General features: G+C 51.4%; 8 protein-coding genes across 8 annotated transcripts; 3 read left to right on the top strand and 5 right to left on the bottom strand.

Annotated features, from left to right (window-relative positions):
* Positions 1 to 126: 126 nt before the first annotated feature.
* SCP_1003790 (clathrin-coated vesicle protein) lies at positions 127 to 7076 on the top strand (the record flags this gene model as incomplete). Its single annotated transcript, XM_027762244.1, has 19 exons — positions 127 to 165; positions 217 to 300; positions 351 to 574; positions 625 to 673; positions 723 to 782; positions 837 to 992; positions 1040 to 1762; positions 1818 to 2849; positions 2902 to 3261; positions 3314 to 4591; positions 4642 to 4873; positions 4929 to 5215; positions 5264 to 5700; positions 5759 to 5871; positions 5926 to 6057; positions 6107 to 6272; positions 6327 to 6483; positions 6531 to 6759; positions 6814 to 7076. The coding sequence occupies 19 exons, from the start codon at positions 127 to 129 to the stop codon at positions 7074 to 7076; spliced, it is 6021 nt and encodes a 2006-aa protein (XP_027618045.1).
* Positions 7077 to 7208: 132 nt separating this feature from the next.
* On the bottom strand, positions 7209 to 8646 carry SCP_1003800 (hypothetical protein; the record flags this gene model as incomplete). Its single annotated transcript, XM_027762245.1, has 4 exons — positions 7209 to 7985; positions 8044 to 8298; positions 8351 to 8511; positions 8583 to 8646. The coding sequence occupies 4 exons, from the start codon at positions 8644 to 8646 to the stop codon at positions 7209 to 7211; spliced, it is 1257 nt and encodes a 418-aa protein (XP_027618046.1).
* Positions 8647 to 9132: 486 nt separating this feature from the next.
* On the bottom strand, positions 9133 to 9571 carry SCP_1003810 (hypothetical protein; the record flags this gene model as incomplete). Its single annotated transcript, XM_027762246.1, has 2 exons — positions 9133 to 9491; positions 9538 to 9571. The coding sequence occupies 2 exons, from the start codon at positions 9569 to 9571 to the stop codon at positions 9133 to 9135; spliced, it is 393 nt and encodes a 130-aa protein (XP_027618047.1).
* A 209-nt stretch (positions 9572 to 9780) lies between these two features.
* SCP_1003820 (hypothetical protein) lies at positions 9781 to 12740 on the bottom strand (the record flags this gene model as incomplete). Its single annotated transcript, XM_027762247.1, has 11 exons — positions 9781 to 9989; positions 10046 to 10553; positions 10612 to 10941; positions 10991 to 11155; positions 11205 to 11312; positions 11380 to 11441; positions 11520 to 11679; positions 11733 to 11769; positions 11847 to 11964; positions 12075 to 12600; positions 12648 to 12740. 11 exons carry the CDS (start codon positions 12738 to 12740, stop codon positions 9781 to 9783), a joined length of 2316 nt encoding a protein of 771 aa, XP_027618048.1.
* A 356-nt stretch (positions 12741 to 13096) lies between these two features.
* SCP_1003830 (Beta-hexosaminidase) lies at positions 13097 to 15212 on the bottom strand (the record flags this gene model as incomplete). Its single annotated transcript, XM_027762248.1, has 9 exons — positions 13097 to 14286; positions 14347 to 14367; positions 14419 to 14468; positions 14523 to 14624; positions 14677 to 14728; positions 14781 to 14879; positions 14937 to 14968; positions 15021 to 15094; positions 15147 to 15212. The coding sequence occupies 9 exons, from the start codon at positions 15210 to 15212 to the stop codon at positions 13097 to 13099; spliced, it is 1686 nt and encodes a 561-aa protein (XP_027618049.1).
* Positions 15213 to 15425: 213 nt separating this feature from the next.
* SCP_1003840 (predicted protein) lies at positions 15426 to 16874 on the top strand (the record flags this gene model as incomplete). The annotated part of the gene is made up of 3 exons (XM_027762249.1): positions 15426 to 15458; positions 15511 to 16373; positions 16430 to 16874. 3 exons carry the CDS (start codon positions 15426 to 15428, stop codon positions 16872 to 16874), a joined length of 1341 nt encoding a protein of 446 aa, XP_027618050.1.
* Positions 16875 to 17078: 204 nt separating this feature from the next.
* SCP_1003850 (hypothetical protein) lies at positions 17079 to 17904 on the top strand (the record flags this gene model as incomplete). Its single annotated transcript, XM_027762250.1, has 8 exons — positions 17079 to 17108; positions 17156 to 17190; positions 17243 to 17274; positions 17323 to 17396; positions 17455 to 17498; positions 17551 to 17650; positions 17705 to 17804; positions 17861 to 17904. The coding sequence occupies 8 exons, from the start codon at positions 17079 to 17081 to the stop codon at positions 17902 to 17904; spliced, it is 459 nt and encodes a 152-aa protein (XP_027618051.1).
* A 61-nt stretch (positions 17905 to 17965) lies between these two features.
* Positions 17966 to 19657, bottom strand: SCP_1003860 (hypothetical protein; the record flags this gene model as incomplete). Its single annotated transcript, XM_027762251.1, has 7 exons — positions 17966 to 18082; positions 18130 to 18150; positions 18216 to 18431; positions 18497 to 18682; positions 18734 to 19120; positions 19180 to 19495; positions 19554 to 19657. The coding sequence occupies 7 exons, from the start codon at positions 19655 to 19657 to the stop codon at positions 17966 to 17968; spliced, it is 1347 nt and encodes a 448-aa protein (XP_027618052.1).
* Between the last annotated feature and the right edge of the window lie 1213 nt (positions 19658 to 20870).

The following is a 20870-nucleotide window of genomic DNA, read 5'->3' on the forward strand; positions in this document are numbered from 1 at the left end:
AATCTCGACGACGACCACTTCAGTACTTGACTTTTTTTTCGGGAGAACGAGAAGACATCAGAGTTGAGAATATCTACGACGCGGAGGACACTATCGTTGTCCACCGTACCCGTGATTTGAGTATACATGCCCACAGAATCGCTTCTGTGCGAACCAATTGACGAGGCAAGTCGTAGTGTAGCTTCCTTGACCACCATTTAATGACTATGGTCGCAGTCCAATTTTTCTAACGAGAATGGCGAGATATATCTCTTCCAATGGCTTGCTTCCACGGAGAAGGCGGTAAGACAGGCCTCCACGGTACGTGAATTTTCCGGTAGGATACGTTTCACCGGCTGAAGCACGTCCAGGCGGACCTGAAGTCATCCCAGGGAGATCTGGAAGCAACACTGGTGAAGATTGTCACTGCTCCGGAGCCCTATCCTTTACCTGGACGTCCCGTGAGGAACCTCATCGCGAAATGTTTGATATCCCTGTATACCCGCGCGGAAACGAAGACGCTCTTTGACACGGTGCAAGCTTTTCTCAAGATCGTTGGTGACTCTAAAACGCCTCACAAAGATGCTAGCAGGGTGTAAGTCAAACGTTCACGACCATACCTTGACTTACACGACTTCTTCGCAGCGCAGCATTGTACTGTATTGGAGAGCTCATGGGGGTATTCGGCAGCCAAGTAAGCGTGATATATGTGTTGTTTAATGTTGTAATTTCACTGTTCTCAGGTTATGTCGCTAATGGGCGAGATCGCGGCGGTCACCTTGAAGCTGTCCAAGTCGTCAAGCGTGAGTTATCAGGCAGTGTGCAGCGAGATGATCCTGGTCTTAGTCTCAAATTAGCCAATCATCATCCGATACCATGCGCTGTGCGCTCTGGAGAAGAGTATGACAACGGCGAAACGAGCCATAACTGATTCAGTGGCCAAGGACATCATTAAGCAAATGCGGCACCATCTTGGGGATAAGGCGCTACCCGTACAGCGTGGAGCGTGTAATGTGGGTAGACTTAGCAGTCTATCTTACTTACCACTGACGTTACGTAGGTATTGATCCTCATGTATCCGTCCGGAGACGGTACCAGGTCTGTTTCTGACGTGGATTCCATCATTTCGCTGTGCGTACGGAGCCTGGAGAACTCAGATCAACTCACGCGGCGATCGCTCTCCAAGCTCGCCGCGCACATGCTTGCGTCCACCCAGGTCCCGCGGGTAGTGCCAGTGGTCGAGACGTCCAAGAAGGGCAAGAAGGGACAGAATGCAAACGAAGACGAGGAGGACATTGCGCCTGTGCCCCATGTTACTGCAGAGGAGGCGAAGCCTGTCATGACGCCCACGGAGATGTTGAACCAGTTGTCTATCCACTTCAACCGCCCGCAGGCTTCGCGCAAGACTCGTATTGGCATCTTCGATTTCTATGCAGCACTCTTGGCCCTTCTGGGCTCGAGTTTCGTCGAGAGCAATTATCCTCTCATCGTTAACCACTTCATGACAGAGATTGTGTCGAACCCTCGCAATTCATCTACCCGCTACGAAGTCCTCTCTATCCGCTCCTTCGTAGAGATTCTGCTTAGAGATCTTGTCGGGGTGCGTATGTTGGGAGAGCAGGCGCAGATCACTGCTATCCAGGAACTTTCGAATCTGTATCTCAAACGGTGGCCTGCCATGATGCCAGGGCAGACGGCACCAAATTCGTTGTGCTTGGCTATTGCCCTTCGCGAAGTAGCAGGTTTGTTACGGCAGTTGGGCAACGCACCACCCCCTGTACAGGTATGTTCTCGACGTTTGCAAGACGTATCTTTAGTCACAATCTATTGTCTTGCAGGATGCCTTGGTAGATCCATTATTGACACTTCTCTCCCACCCGAGCCACACCATTCGAGTGAGTACGGCATGGGCACTACGCTGCTTCTGCTACTCAACACCCCTACGCCTTCCGAAAGTGCTGCTCAGCATCGTCGAGATGCTGCAGCGCGATCTGACGTCTTTGACCACACCCGCAGCTCCGGCAGACATACACACGCGTGCACTCGGCCATGCCTATGGCCTGGCAGCGCTACTGGCCGTCATACCTGAACGGCCGCTGTACGTATCTTACGACATCAGTGCGAAGGTCTTTGACATGGCCGTGCAGTTGCTCAAACGTGCGGGCGAGCATGAAGTCAAGATCGCAAGGACAGAGATCGAAATCGCCTGGAGGTGTATCGCATCGCTGATGACGCTGGGACCGAACTTCCTGCGCGCACATCTACCGCAATTACTCGTCCTCTGGCGCAACGCGCTCCCAAAGCCGACGTCAAAGGACGGGGCAGCAGGGCGGAGCCCGATGGAGTGGATGTTCCTGCTGCACGTCCGTGAGAGTGCGCTGGGAGCGGTGCACTGCTTCTTGAAGTACAACTCTCCGACGCTCGTCACGCCTGACGTGACCCGCCGTATCGCGTCCTTACTCAGCAACGCGCTCCAGTTCGCAAACACATTCGTTGCGCACCGCGTCGAGGTCAATCCGGAGGAGCCTCAGGCAGGGGTGAAGGAGCTCTCGCTCGAGGGGCGGGAGGCCTTGCTGCGCTCACGTATTTTTTTGTGCTTCTCGTCGCTCGGGCTCTCCAGTGTCACGGAGTCGATCCAGTCGTCCCTGCTGCAGTCTGCAATATCTTTATTCGCAAGCCCAGATGGTTATGCGGGATCCTCGGTACAAGCTGCGATTGCGTCGTCTACTGGGGCGTTTACGTCCGTTTGGCATAGCGTTGATGGCTATGCGTATGGAGTGACTGATATTCAGATCGATGACAACGATACTGGCAAGGGTCTAAAGGCGTGGATGAACCGTGACGGTATAGAAATCTCTATTAATGACATGGTGAGCCAACATCTACACCTCTTTTCACTTCTCGTATTGACCAGAATACCAGTTCCAGAAGCCGATTATCGGATCCTGCGAGCACGATCCCCTATTCCTCTGTCAACTCAATGACGTAGAGGCAAACCATCGTTGGCCCGAGCCCGCACCGCCGGCTACTGCGGCCGTGAACGCTGCAATCCAATTATTTGCACAACTTCTACCTCTGCAGGACCTTACTGTCTCAACGCGCACTCTGACCCAGTTGGTTGAGCTGACAGGCAAGTCCGAGCGGAATCTTGGGCGAAAGGCTGCGGTATCGGTCAACGCCACTGTTGCTCTCGTACTCGCTCTTCGTCAGCCGGTCACAGCGCGATCTCGCCAGGTGTTAGGCAACGCTCAAATCACGTCGGCGCTCTCCTCATTCCTGAAGGTACTGTAGTCCCGATGTGCTTCCTTGTTATGCTGATCTTACTGAAATGTAGGACGTCCTTGTGGATGGCGATCTCGTCTTGCGGAAGGCCAGTAGTGAAGCCATCGGTCGCTTAGCAAACATTGCCGGCACCAATTTCTTGACCAGTCAGGTTAAGATTTTGGTGGACCAGGTCGTCACTAATCGAGATCCACTCGGGCGAGCAGGCTGTGCTGAAGCATTCGGAGCTATTCACGCTTACGTCGGTGGTCTCGCAGCTGGCCCTTTGTTGAAAACCACGATACACGTCTTGATGTCACTCATCAACGATCCCCATCCTGTAGTGCATTTCTGGGCTCTCGGGGCCCTCGCACGGGTGATTGACGCGGCCAGCTTGGCATATGCTCCTTTTGTACCTAGCACCTTAGGATTGCTCTTCAAGGTGTATATGATGGAGTCACACGAACCGGAAGGTGGCGGGCTCAATCATACGAATTTGAGCGGCGACCTGCCCACCTATCAAGTCGTTTGTCAAAACATCGACGCGGTCATCACCGTTCTTGGGCCGGATATCCAGGACTCAACTCGCTCCAGAACGCTTGTCCTGGATCTGGTTCGCCAATTCATCGACGAAGACGATGATGGGATATGCGTGGAGGCCATCAACTGCATTCAGCACTTCCTCATGTTCGCGCCGGAGTATGTCGAAGTACCAGACCTGGTAATGCGGTTTAGAGGATATCTGTCTTCCTCGCGGAGACCGCTCAAACTCGCGTCCATCAATGCATTATACCAATTGGTGCAGAAAGACGCATTTGCCATGTCTCGTCTCGGCGGCGACCAGTTGGTAGAAGAGCTCTTCGCGATGCTCGACGATGACTCTTCTGTGGATGGTGTCCGCAATGTCATCGTGAGCTGGCTCCACCAAACCGTCATACATAATCCTTCCGCTTGGATCGATCTGTGCCAACGCATCATGTCACGAACGACTGCGTCGCAACAGGTTGCAGACGCTGCAGCTAAACGCGGAGATCTTCTGGATGACGAAGGACAATCACTCAGTGTAGGATCGGCTCAAGACTCGGGTGCCTTTGGAGGTGCACGGTCGACATCTCGTTGGAGAACACAATTATTTGCTTTGCAGTGCTTGCATAGTATCTGCATGATTGTCAGACAATCCAGCAGGAAAGAACACTTAGACTTAGCGTTTGCACGAAGTCAGGGTCTTCCGGTAGCCGGCTTGCTTGTGTCTCGTGTTCCGGACCTTATCAAGATAGCATTCACAGCATCAGCTGCGCATGTCACTGAGATTCGTCTCGAGGGCCTTACTGTACTACGGGACATCATCGAAGTGAGGCGTTTATCCTTAACTTTACGAAGGTGCTAATGTTTCGTTTATAGGTATTCGCGAAAACACCAGATCCTGACTACAGCGAATCTCTCCTGCTGGAACAGCATCAGGCTCCTATCACTGCCGCCCTCACGCCAGCGTTCTCCTCTGATTCGACGCCGGAAATACTGGCTTCTGCTATTGGTGCTTGTGCTGTATTCGTCGGTTGTGGTGTTGTCAAGGATGTCAATAGGATGGGACGCATACTGAAGCTTTTGACGTCTGCGCTCGAACAGTCTAAAGGTCAGATTTGGGCTATGGCTGAAATAACAGCTGTTCACTCATCCGACACAACTAGAGTCGGGAATGTTGTCTCTAGGTGATGCCGCAGAGCTTAGTCCGAATGCGTCTGTCATGTTGCGCATTGCAACTTTATCTGCCTGGGCAGAGCTCGAAGTGGCCAGCAGTCTCCAGTCATATCTTGTTAATGTCATCAAACCATACAGGAAGACTCTTGCTTCACTATGGATAGCATCCCTAAGAGATTATGCCAGCATTCGTGCAGACACGGAAGCCTTCGACGACTCCTCATCCGGACCTTTAGACTCTTCGTACTCCAGCCTAGGCAGGGAGGTTCTTCTTCCGGTCAGTGCTGTGTGTTACATGAGCTGCCTGTGTCTTACACTCCAATAGTACTATTTGGATGCTTGGCCGGTCATTCTGCAAGCAGTTGCCACAGCTATGGTTGCCGATGATCCACACATCTTAGCTGCCATGGATGGGCAGGACTCCATCTCCACTGACACGTCGCAAGTACCAGCTCATCGTGATGAACCCACTGCCTTCTTCTTCGTTGTGTTCGGGTTGGTGTATGAGACGCTCGTCGCGTCTGTACCAGATTCCGATATCGCTACTCAGCGAACATCTATTATCGCACTACGAGCCTTAAAGTGTCTCGTGCAAAACAAGTACTGCGGCAATGTCTTCAATGAAAGCCCCATCTTTGACGAGCTGATCAACTTGTTCTATCGTATGGCTTTGACCGAACCTTCAGGAGTACAGATATACCTCGTGGAAACGCTCGCGAGTCTCTCACAGAATTTGACATCCACGCAGGCTGAAACAATGACGTGCGTGAATGCAGCTTCCGCCTATCATCCTCACTGATCCCTTTTCTGCTACTTGTAGCAACGGCCATATGTCGCGAGAGGATCTTCTAAGTCTACCTCAAGTCCACTGTCTGAGAATCTGTGCCTATGTCTTGCGGAGGGCGATCAAAGGTCCTCGGAATGGCGTGGTCCGTGAGTAATGCCTTTTGCTGGACATATCTACTTCATGCCGATGAATGTTTTCAGATGATGGATCTACACCGATGGAGAAGGTCGCACTGATCAACGCTGCTTTCGACACATTTTCAACCATAGCATTAACCTTCGGTCCCGTTCCGAAGGAACAGTTCAGGGCGGTCGCTATCACCTTATATAGCGGTAGGTATCCAATTTAGCTCATTCGTGAAATCTAACTAATCTCTCGCAGAACTTCTCCGGAACGAGACATCTGAAGTTGATCTCGTGGGACCAACCTTGCAATCGCTGAAAACTTTGCTCGAAGGGCCTTCTAACCTTGCGGAACTTGAGGACAATTATGAACGAGTTGTTCATGGTCTCTTATCAGCGTGCTTGGTGAACGTTGATGAAATGAGGTAAGTTTGGTGCAGCTGTACGGTCTACTTGAGGTGTTTACGTTGAATTTTCAGAGGACGGCAGGGTGCCATTTCGTTCAGAAAGATCAAGAGCAATCTTCTAGCCTCTGTCCTTGTCTTGACTGTCATCTCTCCATCCGTGAAGGTGGCATCAGCTATCATCGATCACTGTTGCTTCCTTGTATCTCAAAGGCTCATAGAAGCTGATGAGGTGAAGTTTCTCTTCGAGTGTTATGCTCGTACTGACTATCCCACAAGATGTCGTTAACTGCAGCGCACTGCACTAAAACCTTGATCATGGCGTCTGCTTCCGGAAATGCCGCCCTGCGTCAATGTGCCAGGTTATTGCTCCCAGGGATGATTGAATGCCTCGTAAAGATAGCGGCATCAAGCATAGAGGGCACTGTCTCAGAGCAGCATCTAGCAATTCTCGGAGAGATATACAAGGCCTTTTCGACTTTATTCCTGTCAATTGCTGAGGATATTCGTGAGTTGCCCAACTTTCTGCCAGTCAGATTCTGATGTGTCATCTTCTCCATAGGTCCTCGAGCACTTGGGATCCTGATGCCCTCCATCATCCTACTTCTTGACCCGGCGAGAACCACCCCATCGTCGATGCATTCGCAAAGCGTCAATCAGCTTCTGTCTTTTGCCGCCGCATCCCCGTCTGCATTCAAAGAGGCCACAGGGAAATTAAGTCCAGAAATGAGGGATACGTTGGAGGCGTCAATTCGCCAGGTACTGGGCAACAAGGGTCCTACAACGGAAGCTCCAAAACCTCAGATATCTTTGCGTTCGTTCTGAGACCATTTAGCAAACATAGCATGTTATAATTTATCATACATCCGGACAGCCTGCCTATCATCCCCTCGACCGCACGAGATTAAGCTTCGGTATACTATAAGCAACATTGAGTGAATAAACGGTGTACTAGCGCTATCGCGCGTATGGATGAAAACTGTGCTGCCCACGAGCCATACTTCTTGCAGGGCCGACTCCAGTATTCATCATCGCTCCTCCGCGTGCCCTGGCCATCGGGCTCATGGGCGCCATCATACTCATGCCTTGCCTCATCATAGCGGGATTGCCCATGAAAGGCCTCATGCCCATCGCTGGCGGGCTCATCGCCATAGGACCCATACCCATCCGCATCCCGGCGCCCATGACACCTCCAATGCCTCCCATGCTCCCACCCATGCCTCCCATCATCCCATTGGTCATGCCTCCGCCCATTCCGACACCCATTCCGCTGGGCATGCCACCAGCCATTCCTGTTCCCATCCCACCAGCCATCCCACTAGCCATACCGCTCGCCATGCCGCTGGCCATTCCTCCGGCCATCCCGCCGTTCATTGGATTTCCCATGCCCCCGCCCATGTTCCCGCCCATGCTGAAGTCGTTCATCTGAGGGTTGACCGGACCCATGGACACCATGCCTGGCATGCCGTTGCCGCCATTGAACGCGGGCATTGACATACCCATCGGGCTCATTCCCATCGCAGGCATACCAGCTGCCATAGGCATTTGGCCCATCATACGCTGGTACATCATGGCCATCTGCTGGGGATTGATCGTTGCTTGCTGAGGAGACGCAAAGCCCATGCTAGAGGCTGATGATCCGGTGTCCACACCGATGACGCCTGGCTCATGCGTGGGCTTCGTGCTTCGTGCAAGGTCGCGCTGACTTCGGGGCTGTGCTACTTTCACCTCGATCTATCACCGATGGTTACGAAGTGAGTAAGCTGGGCGAATACGGTAATACCGAGCGTACCTCCTTGTCATCCAGAACAAGTTGACCTTTGCTGACCAGTTGCTCTGTATTGCTCGCATCCTCGAAGGTGACAAATCCAAAACCTTTTGATCGCCCAGTTTCTCGGTCCACCATAACGGTAGCATCAACGACCTTGCCATAGGTGCCAAAAAAGGCCTTCATGGACTCAGATGTTGTAGCATGCGACAGTCCACCCACAAAATACCGGGTATTGCGCAGATGTTCCTCACGAGGAATCGCGCGTTTTGGGTCAATCTGATAAAACGTTAAGTCGTACAGGAGGCATCTAGCGTCTCGCGCAGCGTACAGCTTTACCGTCCAGGACATGTTCCCGGATCATGACATTATTGACCGAACTTGGATCTTCAAAGGTGAGAAAGGCGAATCCACGAGACCTCCCATCGTGGTCACGCAAAATCGTACAGTCCTCGACCTTTCCAAATTCCGAGAAATATTTCCTCAAACCCTCTGGTCGGGAAGGATAATACATGCAACCAATTAGTCAAACAATGCAGAATACGCGTGCAGGTGGAGTATACCATCGGTTGTGTCCCAGCTGAGACCTCCCACGAACAGTTTGCTGCAAGACGAGGCGGGCACCATAGATCGCGGAGTTAACATTCAGAGCCGTAAATCGTAGGAGACAAGTACGGTGACATGTCGAGAGTACCGAGGATGAAGTTAAGAGAATATTAGTGCCAGTAACGTAGACAGAACGACACAGACATAGACAGGACCATGGAGGCAAACGAAGTTAGCACACTTCTGGAGTAGCGCAAGTATCTGGAATAGTGCAGGTATCTGGAGTTGCACAGGTATCTGGAATAGTGCAGCTATCTGGAGTTGCGCAAGTATCTGGAATAGTGCGGCTATGTGAAGTTGCGCAGCTATCTGGAGTAGCGCAAGTATCGTGCACGTAGGGATAATACTGGTGTAGAGCGTAGGGTGTACGGACCAGGTGTGACGCTGAATAGCGAGTACGACCAGGATTACACGAATATAACACAACAGCTTTTGCGACAAGTTACTATGCTCGAGGTAGCGCCTTCTCGACGGAAGTCGTCACCTCAAATTGCGTAGGAATGAAACTCACCCTTCGTCTTTCATCTCTGACGGCCGGACCGGCCTGCGCGCCATTGACGCGCCATCCTGCGCATTGCCGTCAATTGTGTCAATACTCGAAGGGAGAAGTTTGGTCGACGAGTGTGTGAATGACCGCTGTTGCCTTTCTTGTGCGGGAGTCTGCTTGTACGCGGAGAATTGTTTCGCGATCTGGGCAGAATATGAAAGCTCCGAAGACTGTGTGGGCTTTGGAGGTAACGAATTTTCTCCCGTAGCAATCCTCGTCTCGTGTTCTGGAGGCTCCGGACTTGCATCTTCCTCCTGCTCGGGTTGTGTGGGCGGAATTGAGTCCTTGTTATCCACATTCTCCGAGTCACCGTAGAGATCTGTACATGTTAAATTGATGACTTGACATATATATGCACTACATACCTTCGTATATGTCGGTTTCGAGCGTGGTGGACATGGTGGAGGTGCAATGAAGACTAACCGTTTAGGATACAGAACATTGAGCATTTACATAATTCGAAGTATTCAGTTAACCGACAAACTAATATGCTGACAACATGATAATTTATGCTACCGTGTAAGTCCTACCTTGAAATTAATCTACATACACAGACTCTACAGAAATGAGCGTGACAGTACTAGTAGTGTTTCCTCCACATCTCAGAATTAATGCACACCACTTACAAGTGCCACTGCGGCTAGCCCTTCTCGGATACGCTGCTGAGTGAGTTCCGCCGCGGCATCATATACGTAATTTACCGGCTGGTGCCATGGGTGGTGATGCCCCTCGTCAGACTCGGACTCGAGAGGATCTTCCGAAGAACGCATCGTGTCCTCGTTGTGCTCATAGTAAAACTCGTCAGAGTCCGCGTGATCTGCAGCATTGTCCAAAAAATGTCAGAAGAAGTTAGACACAGAATGGTATACTCACGATCTGCTTCAACGGACTCGATAATCCTGCGCTTGCCAAGAGCCTTCGCACTCGGTCTTTTGGGCGTGCGCTCGTCATCTGGATCCACGTCCGGCACAAGGAATCTGTTCAGATCGTGTGCAGTTCCATTTTGACGCACTTCCAACGAACTGCGCGCAACATAGGCCGGCTGCTCGGGAGACGGCGTCCGAGAGCGCTGTGAACCGTGAGTGAAGGAACGCGGCCCCATGGGTGCCGGTGGTGGTGGTGCAAGGGATACTATAGATCCTTGCGCCGGAACAGCTGTTTGCTGATGGTGACCCCCGGTGGAGCCACCATGATGAGGAAGAGCAGGCAGAGGATGATTCTGATTATGAGATACGTGCATCGGCGTGATGACGAATGATGGTGCCGGAGATGGCGAAGCAGAGAGCGACGGTGATGGACTTCGAGAAGATGAAGCTCCACCGTGGTATGGATAGCCCGGTTCCAGGTATAGGGAGTCTTCAGCCTCGTTATACCGAAGTTGCTGAAACCGACCCAAGAGTATGAGTAACAGAAATCGAAGGATGGAAGGGAAATCTTACACTCCTATCAATCCTCGTTTCCTTTCTACTCCTGTCCTCCGCCTCCCTTTCGATTTCCCTCTCTAACCCAACGCGTTCTAGGTCATCATACACTCTCAAAGCCTCCATCAGATCCTCGTTCGCAGCAAGCAGAGCAGCTAATAGATGCTCCTCTGGTGTCAACTCAACCGATTCTTCCGTGGGGTGGTCCGAGTCAATGGATGGTCGTAAATCTCTGTGCTGCACTTCGGCTCGTCCGGTGGCTTGACGTGACCGCTCGGCACCCGCAAATGCCCAAGGTATCTGAGCAGAGATCAGCTCTTGCGAGGCACGACATCTGGCGTAGAACTCCTGTATTTCTAATGTAAGCACATGCCCCTGAAGGGACCAAGAGACGTACCCGAATAATGTCCTTTGATTTCAGATCCTCGGGTTTCGCATACGTGAGTGATTCCGATAATAATGCAGCATTGCCCCGGCCCACTTTGCACTCCTGGAATAGACGTCGCATATCCTCTTCTGGGGGTATAACATGATGACGAGATATTTTCTTGTGCGGTATACCCTGTAGTGACAGTCAGTTGGAAAAACAGATCCAGAATAGACACACATACAGATGAGGGTGGCCGTGGGGGGACCTGTGGTGGCTGGTCAGGATGTGATGCATAATGGTGCCGTGGTGGAGGTTGGAACATTGCGTCAGAGGCATCGAATGGTATGCCCTAAATGCGATGAAGCACGGCTCAGTTTCAATAAATGGGCGAATAGAGCACAATACAATTCACGCACTTCGTCTGGTTTATCAGCCGGCTTGACCTTCTTCCATAAGTGACGGAAACCACTGTCCTTACCTGCAGAAATTGGGGTTAGCATATAGGTATGAAGACAAAACATATCTTCGAGATTGAACGATCACACACTTGACGTACTGGCGTATGCAGCCGCGGCCAGCACCTCTAACAGACGTTCCCGAACGACGGGTGATGTTCGCGAGGATGTAATCACATCTTCTAGCGTGTCGAGGAACTTGCGAGAAGTGCATTGCCAGATGAATATCTCGGACGAATTTCGGAGCATAATTGCCCAAAGCTACGACTCAGGATGATGAGCTCGACAGCCTGGTGTCTTGTATGAGTACGTACCCGTGCCGCTGACAGCTGCGCGGCTGGCTCAGCATACCTGGATAGCGGTCAGAACAAGCGGCACGGGAGAGCGCGACACCGCCGTCCATAGACATCGTAGAAATATTGACGCACTTGAATTCTCTTCGTAACGCCTTTGCGGCTTCCTTCGCACTGACCTCATTGGCAGAAGCCCTCTCGCAGACTTCCAGAACCAGAGACCAATCCTCAGAGGCCGACGCAGTCAGATAGCCTGTACACCAAAACACGGGTACAAGTGAAATGAGAGCAGCAGATGAAGAAAAGGTAGCATCATGGTTCATATTAGCTTCACGGGCATGATTATGCCAATACATCACGCACCTATCATCCTAGTAAGCACATCATGCGCCTCTTCTTCTCTCCTTTCTCTGTCCTTTCCCCTCTCCTTCTCCTTCTCTCGCAAACCGCTGCGATCCCAAAAGCTCTTGCGCTCCTTCTTCTCCTCCCTGAACGATGCTTCAGTCAAGCTGTCCTCTGAGAGCTCCGGCATTAATGGCGGTTCGGGGTGGGGATCGAGTGCTTTCAGAATGCCTATAGCACCAAAGGCGTTCGGTCCGTTCACCCCCTTCTTCTTCAGTGCATTTGGATCTCGATCGCGGTCTCTTGGGTTCGGAGACCTCATGGGCTGAGGTGAGACGGGGTTGGAGGCCACCGGAGATACAGCACGGGGTACGGAAAGGAGGGGGGTAGATGCCAGCGAAGGTGAATACCCGGCGCCTGACATCGCAGAACGCACAGTATACGTGTGGGAATCATTGTCGACCATATGCCAATGCTCGTCGACCGACAGAGGACTTGACTGGCCCCGCCCGGCATTATGTGGTGGATGAGAGACATATGCGTAGCTCTATGACAGGGTCAACACCACCGCAGCATAGGTGAAAATGCACGGACTTCCTGTGCGCCAGGAGCGATCTCTGCAGCCAAGTCCTTCGAGCCAGGGACCGGCTTGCCTTTGGCCTTGTCGCGCCCGAAAAGCCTCTTCATCGTGACCGGTGCAGTGATAACTGCAAGATTCCACGTACAATCTGTGACAAAAGAGGTGATGGAAAGCCAGAGTATTCTCTTCGGCGGCGCTGATTTGGGTCGTGAAGGCTGTGTCGCCGTTGAACCCAAAAGAGCATCAGTCACAGTGTGTGGGGTAAGTGCACGTGGCTTGGCGTACCGCATACCATAGACCGTCGCCGGCTCTCAACGTCTCCCAGGCTCTCTCGCGACGACTTACTAACTACACAATTTCCTTGTCTCTATGTCTGATCTGCTGCGTGAGCTGTGGAAGGTATTTCCCGTACAATACTATATGTTTTACAAGTACAGACACACTTCATCGTGGCCGTCAATCTCTACTTGACTGGGACTGTTCCGACTGCAGTTGTCTCGCCGAAAATCACTGCCACTGCCGCTCTCAATGCTGGGACAGTGAATTCAAACGTAGCGAGACAAGGCGCATTGACTCCTTGCATAGCCAAAAGATCGTACGGTGCGCATGTCGAGACCAGAGCAAGCTTGCTTGAATCCACAGTCTCGACAACCCTGCGCACGACACCAATTTGCCACTCGCCATGGTCGAGGCCATTACGGGTTGCAAAGATGACTGATGTAGCTGCCCGGAGGCTCTCTTTTATCGAGTCCGAGATCTCTTCGTCTGGCGCGTAGACGATGTGCTTCACAGGAACTAGTACTCGCTGTGAGATCGAGGCGGCGAAGGCTTGGTATGACGGACCCGCCGTGTTCCGCAGACGTCTCTGGCTGTCACGAAGCTTGCCCTCGGCATCGTCTACAGCGAGGTTGATGCTCTCCATACGCGGAGTGAATAGGACAGCGTGGCCGTTGGTGCTGAGAGGAAGGGTGCCGACAGGATCGCGTATGACAGCGACTGATCGAGCGTACGCGTGCTGGGCGAGCAAAATATTCTCCTGCTTCAGGCGAGACAGCTCATCGGGCTCCAACCCCGACGAGAACACGTCATCCCAAGCCCCTGCGAACTCGTCCTTCAGAGCGTTGATCCTAACGCCACTAACGCGCAATGCGTCAATCGACAGTTTTCCCTCTCGCACAGCAGTGTACGCTGCTTCCAATGCTCCCATATGACGGCTGTATTGGTGACAGATCATGACGATGTCTGCGCCCGCCTGCAGACTCATGACAGCACCGCCTTCAGCTCCATATTTACTCGCGACGGCCTCCATCTCGAGACAGTCGGTGACAATGACGCCTTTGAAGCCCATCTCTTCGCGCAAGAGACCAGTGGTGATCTGCCTCGACAGGGAGCAGGGGGTATCATCGTCTGTGATGAGCGGGAGAGCCATGTGTCCCGTCATTATGCTAGGAATGCCGCTATCCACCAGGGCTTGGAACGGGACGAGCTCTGTCGCTGCCAGGTCTTTTTGGCAGGTCATTATGCGGGGAAGATTGAGATGTGAATCAATATGCGTGTTTCCGTGCCCTGGAAAATGTTTGGCCGATGGTGCGATTTTCGCAGATATCAAACCGCGGCTTACTGCCTGGACGTAGAGAGCAACCTCATTCGGGTCTGCAAAGGCGACTAGTATTAGCTTTACTGTAACTGGTTGCAGTTCGAGGCACGACACACCATCACCATACGAGCGCACGCCTGGCCGATTATTCAGACACTGTATTGTAGTATTAGCTCGATTAGACTCACCTATAACTGGGTTTCTTGGATCCGAGTTAATATCCGCTACAGGGCTGTAGCTACGACATCACCATCAATCGGCTGCGCATGGGGAGGTATTGGATAAGACATACGCCCAATGGATACCCGCTAATCGTAGCTCCCGTCCGCTTGCATGCGAAACACGCTCAGCTAGTTCGGGGGAACCAGATGCAGCGAGAGCCATGGCACCAGGACTTGCAAAGTAGAAGAGATCATGCACATCCGAGGGCACAAGAAAACACTCACAATTGTGTGCCAGCATCGTCTGTAAACGACAGACTGAACGCTGAGACAAGGCCTAGGGGGGTGTATCACAGCGTACATAACTCGCGAGGGGATTACGGACTTACCGTTCTCTTGATCGATACCGATCATGAGTGGACGCTTGTGCCCAGCCTCCTTCGCAAGCAGCTGAAGCTTGCGAACGAGAGCACGGACTTGCACGATGCCTGCACACCGCCATCATTGACATCGTAGACTCGGATTTCCAGTCCAGAGATGCACACTTTGGACATTCCGTTTCATGAGTATTACATTTCTGCACAAACCAAGTTAAGATAATAATATGTCCTCTTTTACAGGTTACTTACCCGAGGAAATAGTCACAGATCAGTATCCTGATATCGTCGTTGACGTCGTGCCCATGAAACCCGAAGACAAAGTGCTGACGGCAGTTCCATAAGAGATCCTCGGAATCGGCGTGAAAATAAGCATACCTGTCCAATCTCTCGTCTAATGTCCTCCGTGAGGTCTGTCATAGGTTGGACGTATGCAAATTCCATAGCACAGGATCGGACGAACTGCTGAAGTAGGATCTGATCGAGATCATATCTGAACAAGTTTTACGTAAACGAGTAGGTTTGGGCGCTAATTACAATTCTCCTCCGTCCACCGCGTGGTCCGTGATTGCAAGGGCAAATTTCTGCCTCCTCTGTTCAATCGTGGCTAGAGCTTGCGATTGCTCCACCTTATGACAGTTTATGATACTCCGAGTAATGAAGGGAAAGAGAGACGGCGAAGAGCTGAAGGTGACCGAAAATATTCTTGGTCTTTTTGTTAATAAGCCTCATATCGATGCAGCCTCATTCGACCAAACGGGCTCGAATGACATTGCCGCCAGGATTCGTCCAGAAGAAGCAGCCAATTAATGTTTCTGCTCCGAAATTTGTCTCTGCCTTTGGCGATGCATCTTCCCCATCCACTCCTGGCCCGTCCAAGGCACGCGTTGGTTCAACCGACTTGGAGAAGCTACGTGCAGGGCATCTCTCCGCGTTTGGTGAAGTTTCTCCTGTGAAGAAAGTTCCGGAGCGGCCACCCAAAGCTCCACCTGTCGTCTTGCCCTCCCCACCTAAGTCAGCAGAAGATGGAATGCAAGCAGTTGTTTCTGCTTTACGTCAGCCTGTAGGTGTCTCAGAATCCGCGTCAGGACGACTACGTAGCATCAGTGGGTTGCAATTGCGCCCATCAATTTCATCTACCATGAAGCCCATGTCGCTGGGTCCCAGACCACCTCCAGCGAACCCGCTTCGTTCAAGCAAGCCCTTATCGTCGGTAACTCCGATCTCGCGACCACCTCCATTCCCTGGGACGTCCTCCTCCATGAAACCCATTTCCCGGACCATTCCTATCCCACCACCGCCTAAGCATGGCGCATCTCCGTCCAAGAATCCAGCATCTCTCAAGAGTATCGCAGCACCTCCGTCCTTTGCACCGAAAACTCCGTCCCGGTCTGTACAGCGTGAGATGAAGACTATATTCACTACGAACGTAGCCCTGGCTACAGATCCACATACGGAGAGCGGATCTGCCGAGCTTCTGTCTATCTTTGTGCAACAGCATGGCCACGGATACGTTGACCCCGTCGAGCGTGAGCTGCTTCGCGGACTGGGTCAGAGTCCGGAGAAGGCATCGAAGAACAAGAACAAGGATGCGAAGTACCTTAGGTACAGCTGTCAGTGATCTATTCATGTGAAGCTGATGCTAATTGCGGACGTCGCAGAGGTGGCTTGGCAGACAATGCGAAATGTCTGTTTGGTCATAACGATACCGCGCTTTTACTTTGGCAGACAGACATACACAACTGCATACGAAACTCCCGGCGTGTTGTCCCCGAGCTGCGTCTGCGGATCGTCTCCGTATTTCACGTCAGTAAGGGCACGGGTAACCATCGATCACATCAGCCTCCATGTCTCGCGATCCTCCGATGTCGTAACTCAGGGAATCAGAGCGCAGAGGTACTGAATATTCTGCTGAATATAGGGAGTCCGTGTGCGAACCTGCGGATGAACAAAGTAGAGGATGTCCAGGAAGGCCGCGAAGTGTACGTGTGGCGTCCATGGCATAATGTCGACCTTTCGAGCACCAGTCTCCTTGCGGATGGAGTAGATCCAAGCGGCAGTGGTAGTGTGATATTTTGTTCTCGGTTCTGGATTCCACCTCTCTGACATCTGTAGCATACCAAGTTGTCTATGATGTATCTATACGATTCCGTGTGCATGCTTTCTTGCTCTCCTATCATTATTTAATACTTTGTTTACTGTTCATCTGCTCCGAGTGAGCGTCTAGTAGCACGTGATCGCGACGCGTCGACTCGAGAGTCTCGTTCTGAATCTACTTCCTTCATCTGTACTAACAATCGAAGTGTTGAAATGCCCCAAAGAAGTGCTAAAGAATCAAAGGTCTGAAAAATATCTATTATCGTTCGGTGAACCTAATTTCCTTGCAGCTGTCTCAGCAGTCCGTGAGCAGCGACGATGCAGGGCAAGTGCTGGTCGTGCTACTATAGTCAGAGTACTGACGAGCAGCCTTTTAGGCTGATGGCAGTAGTTGCGCAAGAGATGCAAAGTGAGGATCCCAGTGTAAGACCTAATTCAGCTCTGACCGCTTGCGCAGCTTCATGGGAGAAGAAGCGGAAGGAGAAAGAGGGACGTTTCCTCCAGTTAGCAAAGAACGAGCTGGAATCGCGCGTGAGTAAGCGTCAGCCTTGTAACTAATGCGTGTTATTTTAATCTCTTACAACTCCAGATCTCTGCAACTACAGACGAGTTAGCGAGTACCGTTGCGGAGATGTGAGTGATATGGGGCGTCGAAAGACGGAGTTAGCTGACTATATGCGCGCAGAAATGGCATATACGAGAAGTTCGTGTTAGAATACGCTTCAATTGATGACGATATTCGTCGGATTTGGGTTGAGTTGCTCAGGGAACAGCAGAGGCTGCTCGTGCGTGACTATATGCGCCATTCTATTGACTCACTGATTGCATTGTATGCCCAGGTCCTCGCACAACAGAAGCACAAATTTATGGCCGAGAGAGACAAGGAAAGAGAGAAGGGTCAGGTGCAGGGGATGGCCATCGCAAAGAGAGCGATGGAAGGTCAGCGTCCCCCAGTCCCTCTGCCTCCATGTGGCTGAAGCAGATATGGCCTTTAGACTTCAATCGTCTCATATCGTCCCTTCAATCCGAGAAAGTTTGATAGAGTGTCTTCGTTTTCACGTCATATACTGTATCCACCAGATCCCTCCGCTATTGTATCGCTAGCATGCTTTATCATTCTTGTAGGCTACCCATTGCACTTGTCCTTCCGTCAGGTCAGGCCAGAAACCCATTAATCCTATTGAGCTAGATCGAACATACTCCCTATCTAGTGGAATCTAGCAGTATTTCAGCAGAGTCCTGATTTCACAGACTATCAACTTACAGTAGATTGGCCCCGCATTGCCTGGCAATGAACAGACCGATGGTGAAAAGACGGAAGGAAGTCATAAGATTAGTCAAGAGACTCACCGTAGAACGAGAGGCCCTTGTTGTCACTTTCTTCTTACCCTTGGGATCATCTGTGGGCGCAACCTCCTCATCGGAGTCATCATCAACGGGCTCCCTTCCGGAAGTGAGAGAATATGCGCTAGAAGTAGCATCCGCCAACTCTGCCTCGGGTTGAGGAGACGAGCCGTGATTTCCCTTCCTTGTTGAGGAGGTGCGTTTGGATAGCACAGCCACCTTCTGTGAACCAGCACGAAGCCAGATTATACCGGCAACAAACTTACATTTGACTTGGCACGACATACCTTCGATGTCTCCTTCTGTTTACTTTTAGGATTGCCAATGTTCTCGACCAACGCAACGGCCGAGTCATCATGGTCCTCAGAAATGACGATATGTCCGCTGGAATGCCTGCCCTGCTGGCTGGACCCCTCTTGTAGTGGTTCACTGGGCTTCCTCTTCATGGTTGAGATAGATTTCGAGGGCCCAGACTAATTCTGCAGATCAGAATGAATGAAGAAATAGCGGAGTAGGAAGCTTACCTTGGCACGGGAGGTCTTTGGCGTTGGCTTCTTCTTGCTCCTGAGATCCTCAACAGGCTCAACTGTCTCAACATTCGAAAGATCGTCGGCTTCAGAGGTGAAGACACGTTTGCCGAAACATTTCCGCTTGTGGCTGGACTCGCTGTGGCGATGCGCTATGCTTGCGCCTCTGTATATCGGGAAATTTCGAGGGTCCAGCCTTAACAGTTTAGTAAGGAACTGACCTTGGCACGAGAACTTTTCGATATTGCCTTCCTCAATGTCTGAGTTATCATTGGCTTCAAGTTCGGAAGTGGCGACATGCGTGCCCGAGCCCTCACCTCTCAGGCTAGACCCTTGCGATCGGTCGTGCCTTTGCTTCCCTGTTGATGTAAGTTGGAACTTAGCCTACTTCTATGAATGAACGTTGAACATCCGAGTAAGATACAGTTAAGCGGGAGATTGACCTTCACATGATAGCTCTTTGATGTTGCCTTCTTCTTACCCTTCGGATCGTCACGCTCGACTGATCCCTCCTCAGAGTCGTCAGAAACAGTGATAACTTCTGGCGGGACACAGGTGCCAGAACTCTCCCCCTGCTGGCTGGGACCTGCTGGTGATGACGCGATATGTTGGCTCCTTTGTGTTGCAGGAAGTTCTTGAGCCTCCCTCTGCCGTGCGAACATGGATGGGATAGTGTCATCTTTCCTCTCCGGTGCCACAGGTCGAATGAACGAAGCAGAATCGTTCGCGGAATGTGTGACAGCAATGGGAACTGGGTAGCTTGTTCACGTTTTATTATACAACCACAGCATACAGATCGTCGGCGGTAGTAGCTTACAAGTCAAGCGGAGACGTCTTATCGCTGTAGGGTTGAACCGATTCGGTGAGTTTATCTGACCATATTGGCGGAGAGGTATCGAGCCAGGTGTTTAATATTCCCATAGAAGATAATATCACAGGATGTCTTCCGCGTAGCGAGTCCAGTCATCAGCATCCGTAGTGATGATAGCGAATGTCTAGACTGGTTCCTGTCCTTCTGAGATGTCGGATTCAGATAAAGGCGGCGTCTGCTGGCTATTGAGAAGATTACCTTCGAGCACAACACGTCTATGCAAACTCGCGAGCAACATCAAGTTTCCGTTCTGGTATCTGACAAAGTAAGGACGCGCTCTAACATATATGAAGTATCTACAACGTTCCAACTATCAGCATAATACAAAGCAGTGTTCGATGCTATTATGCTCACCCTTAACACAACACCGCACATCTGCTATTGATCCTCGCAACCTTCCATGTACCGTCAATGCCTTCGATCACCTTCTCGCTGCGCGCATTCACAATGGCCTTCTTCGGGTCGTAGTGGGGCACGAAGCCCTAACGCATAGTGTGGACGACATGAGAATTGGGAGGAATATTCCTTCCATCCAAGACATCGTCATAGACCCAACTGCGCAGGACAGGTGCTGTCGCGGACGCTGAGATATTGTATCTAACGCTCGTGAAGCTACCTGCTCGGACGTGACACACTGCAATCTGGCGCACCTGGGGGAAACTGGTCCTCGTCTATCCATTCATGGACGTCCACGGGATAACCTTGCAGCTTTCCGATATCTTGGTGCAGTGCAAACTTAGGATCAGAGCTCGGGCCGAGAGAAGAACGATGAGCTAGCTGCTCACCGAAACGCCTAGGGAGTACTGTCTGCACATCTAGTCGGGCTCAAAAAAAAAGAGTGAGAAAATGAGAAACTTTGGGAACAAAATCAGAGATATCCAAGAAAATGCAATGGTAAGAGGAAACGAACATGAAACCAGAACACCATACATTGAGCGGTGGCTGTGTACGCTAACCGGGCGCTAATTAAACCCTCAATCGTTGGCGGGCACGGTAAAGGGACTGGTAAAGGACTTTGTCGTGAAGTCGATGATTCCCATCAGATCTGTACAACGAGATTCTGTCATCGGTCAGTAGAAAGAGGCTTGCTAGAGACGGCAAACAGTCGTCACTTTGGGTCCCCGTTGCATCTGTTTCCCACAGATTCTTCATTCTCATCAGGCTCCTAAAACCAGCCGTCGCTATAGCGTTCTCGCTCCTTTATCATATGTTTTAAGAGATCATGTGATATATATATTTTATGAGACTTACCCGATTGAGCGA

Source organism: Sparassis crispa (genome assembly GCF_003851025.1).
Source record: "Sparassis crispa DNA, contig_000009F, whole genome shotgun sequence".
NCBI lineage: Eukaryota > Fungi > Basidiomycota > Agaricomycetes > Polyporales > Sparassidaceae > Sparassis > Sparassis crispa.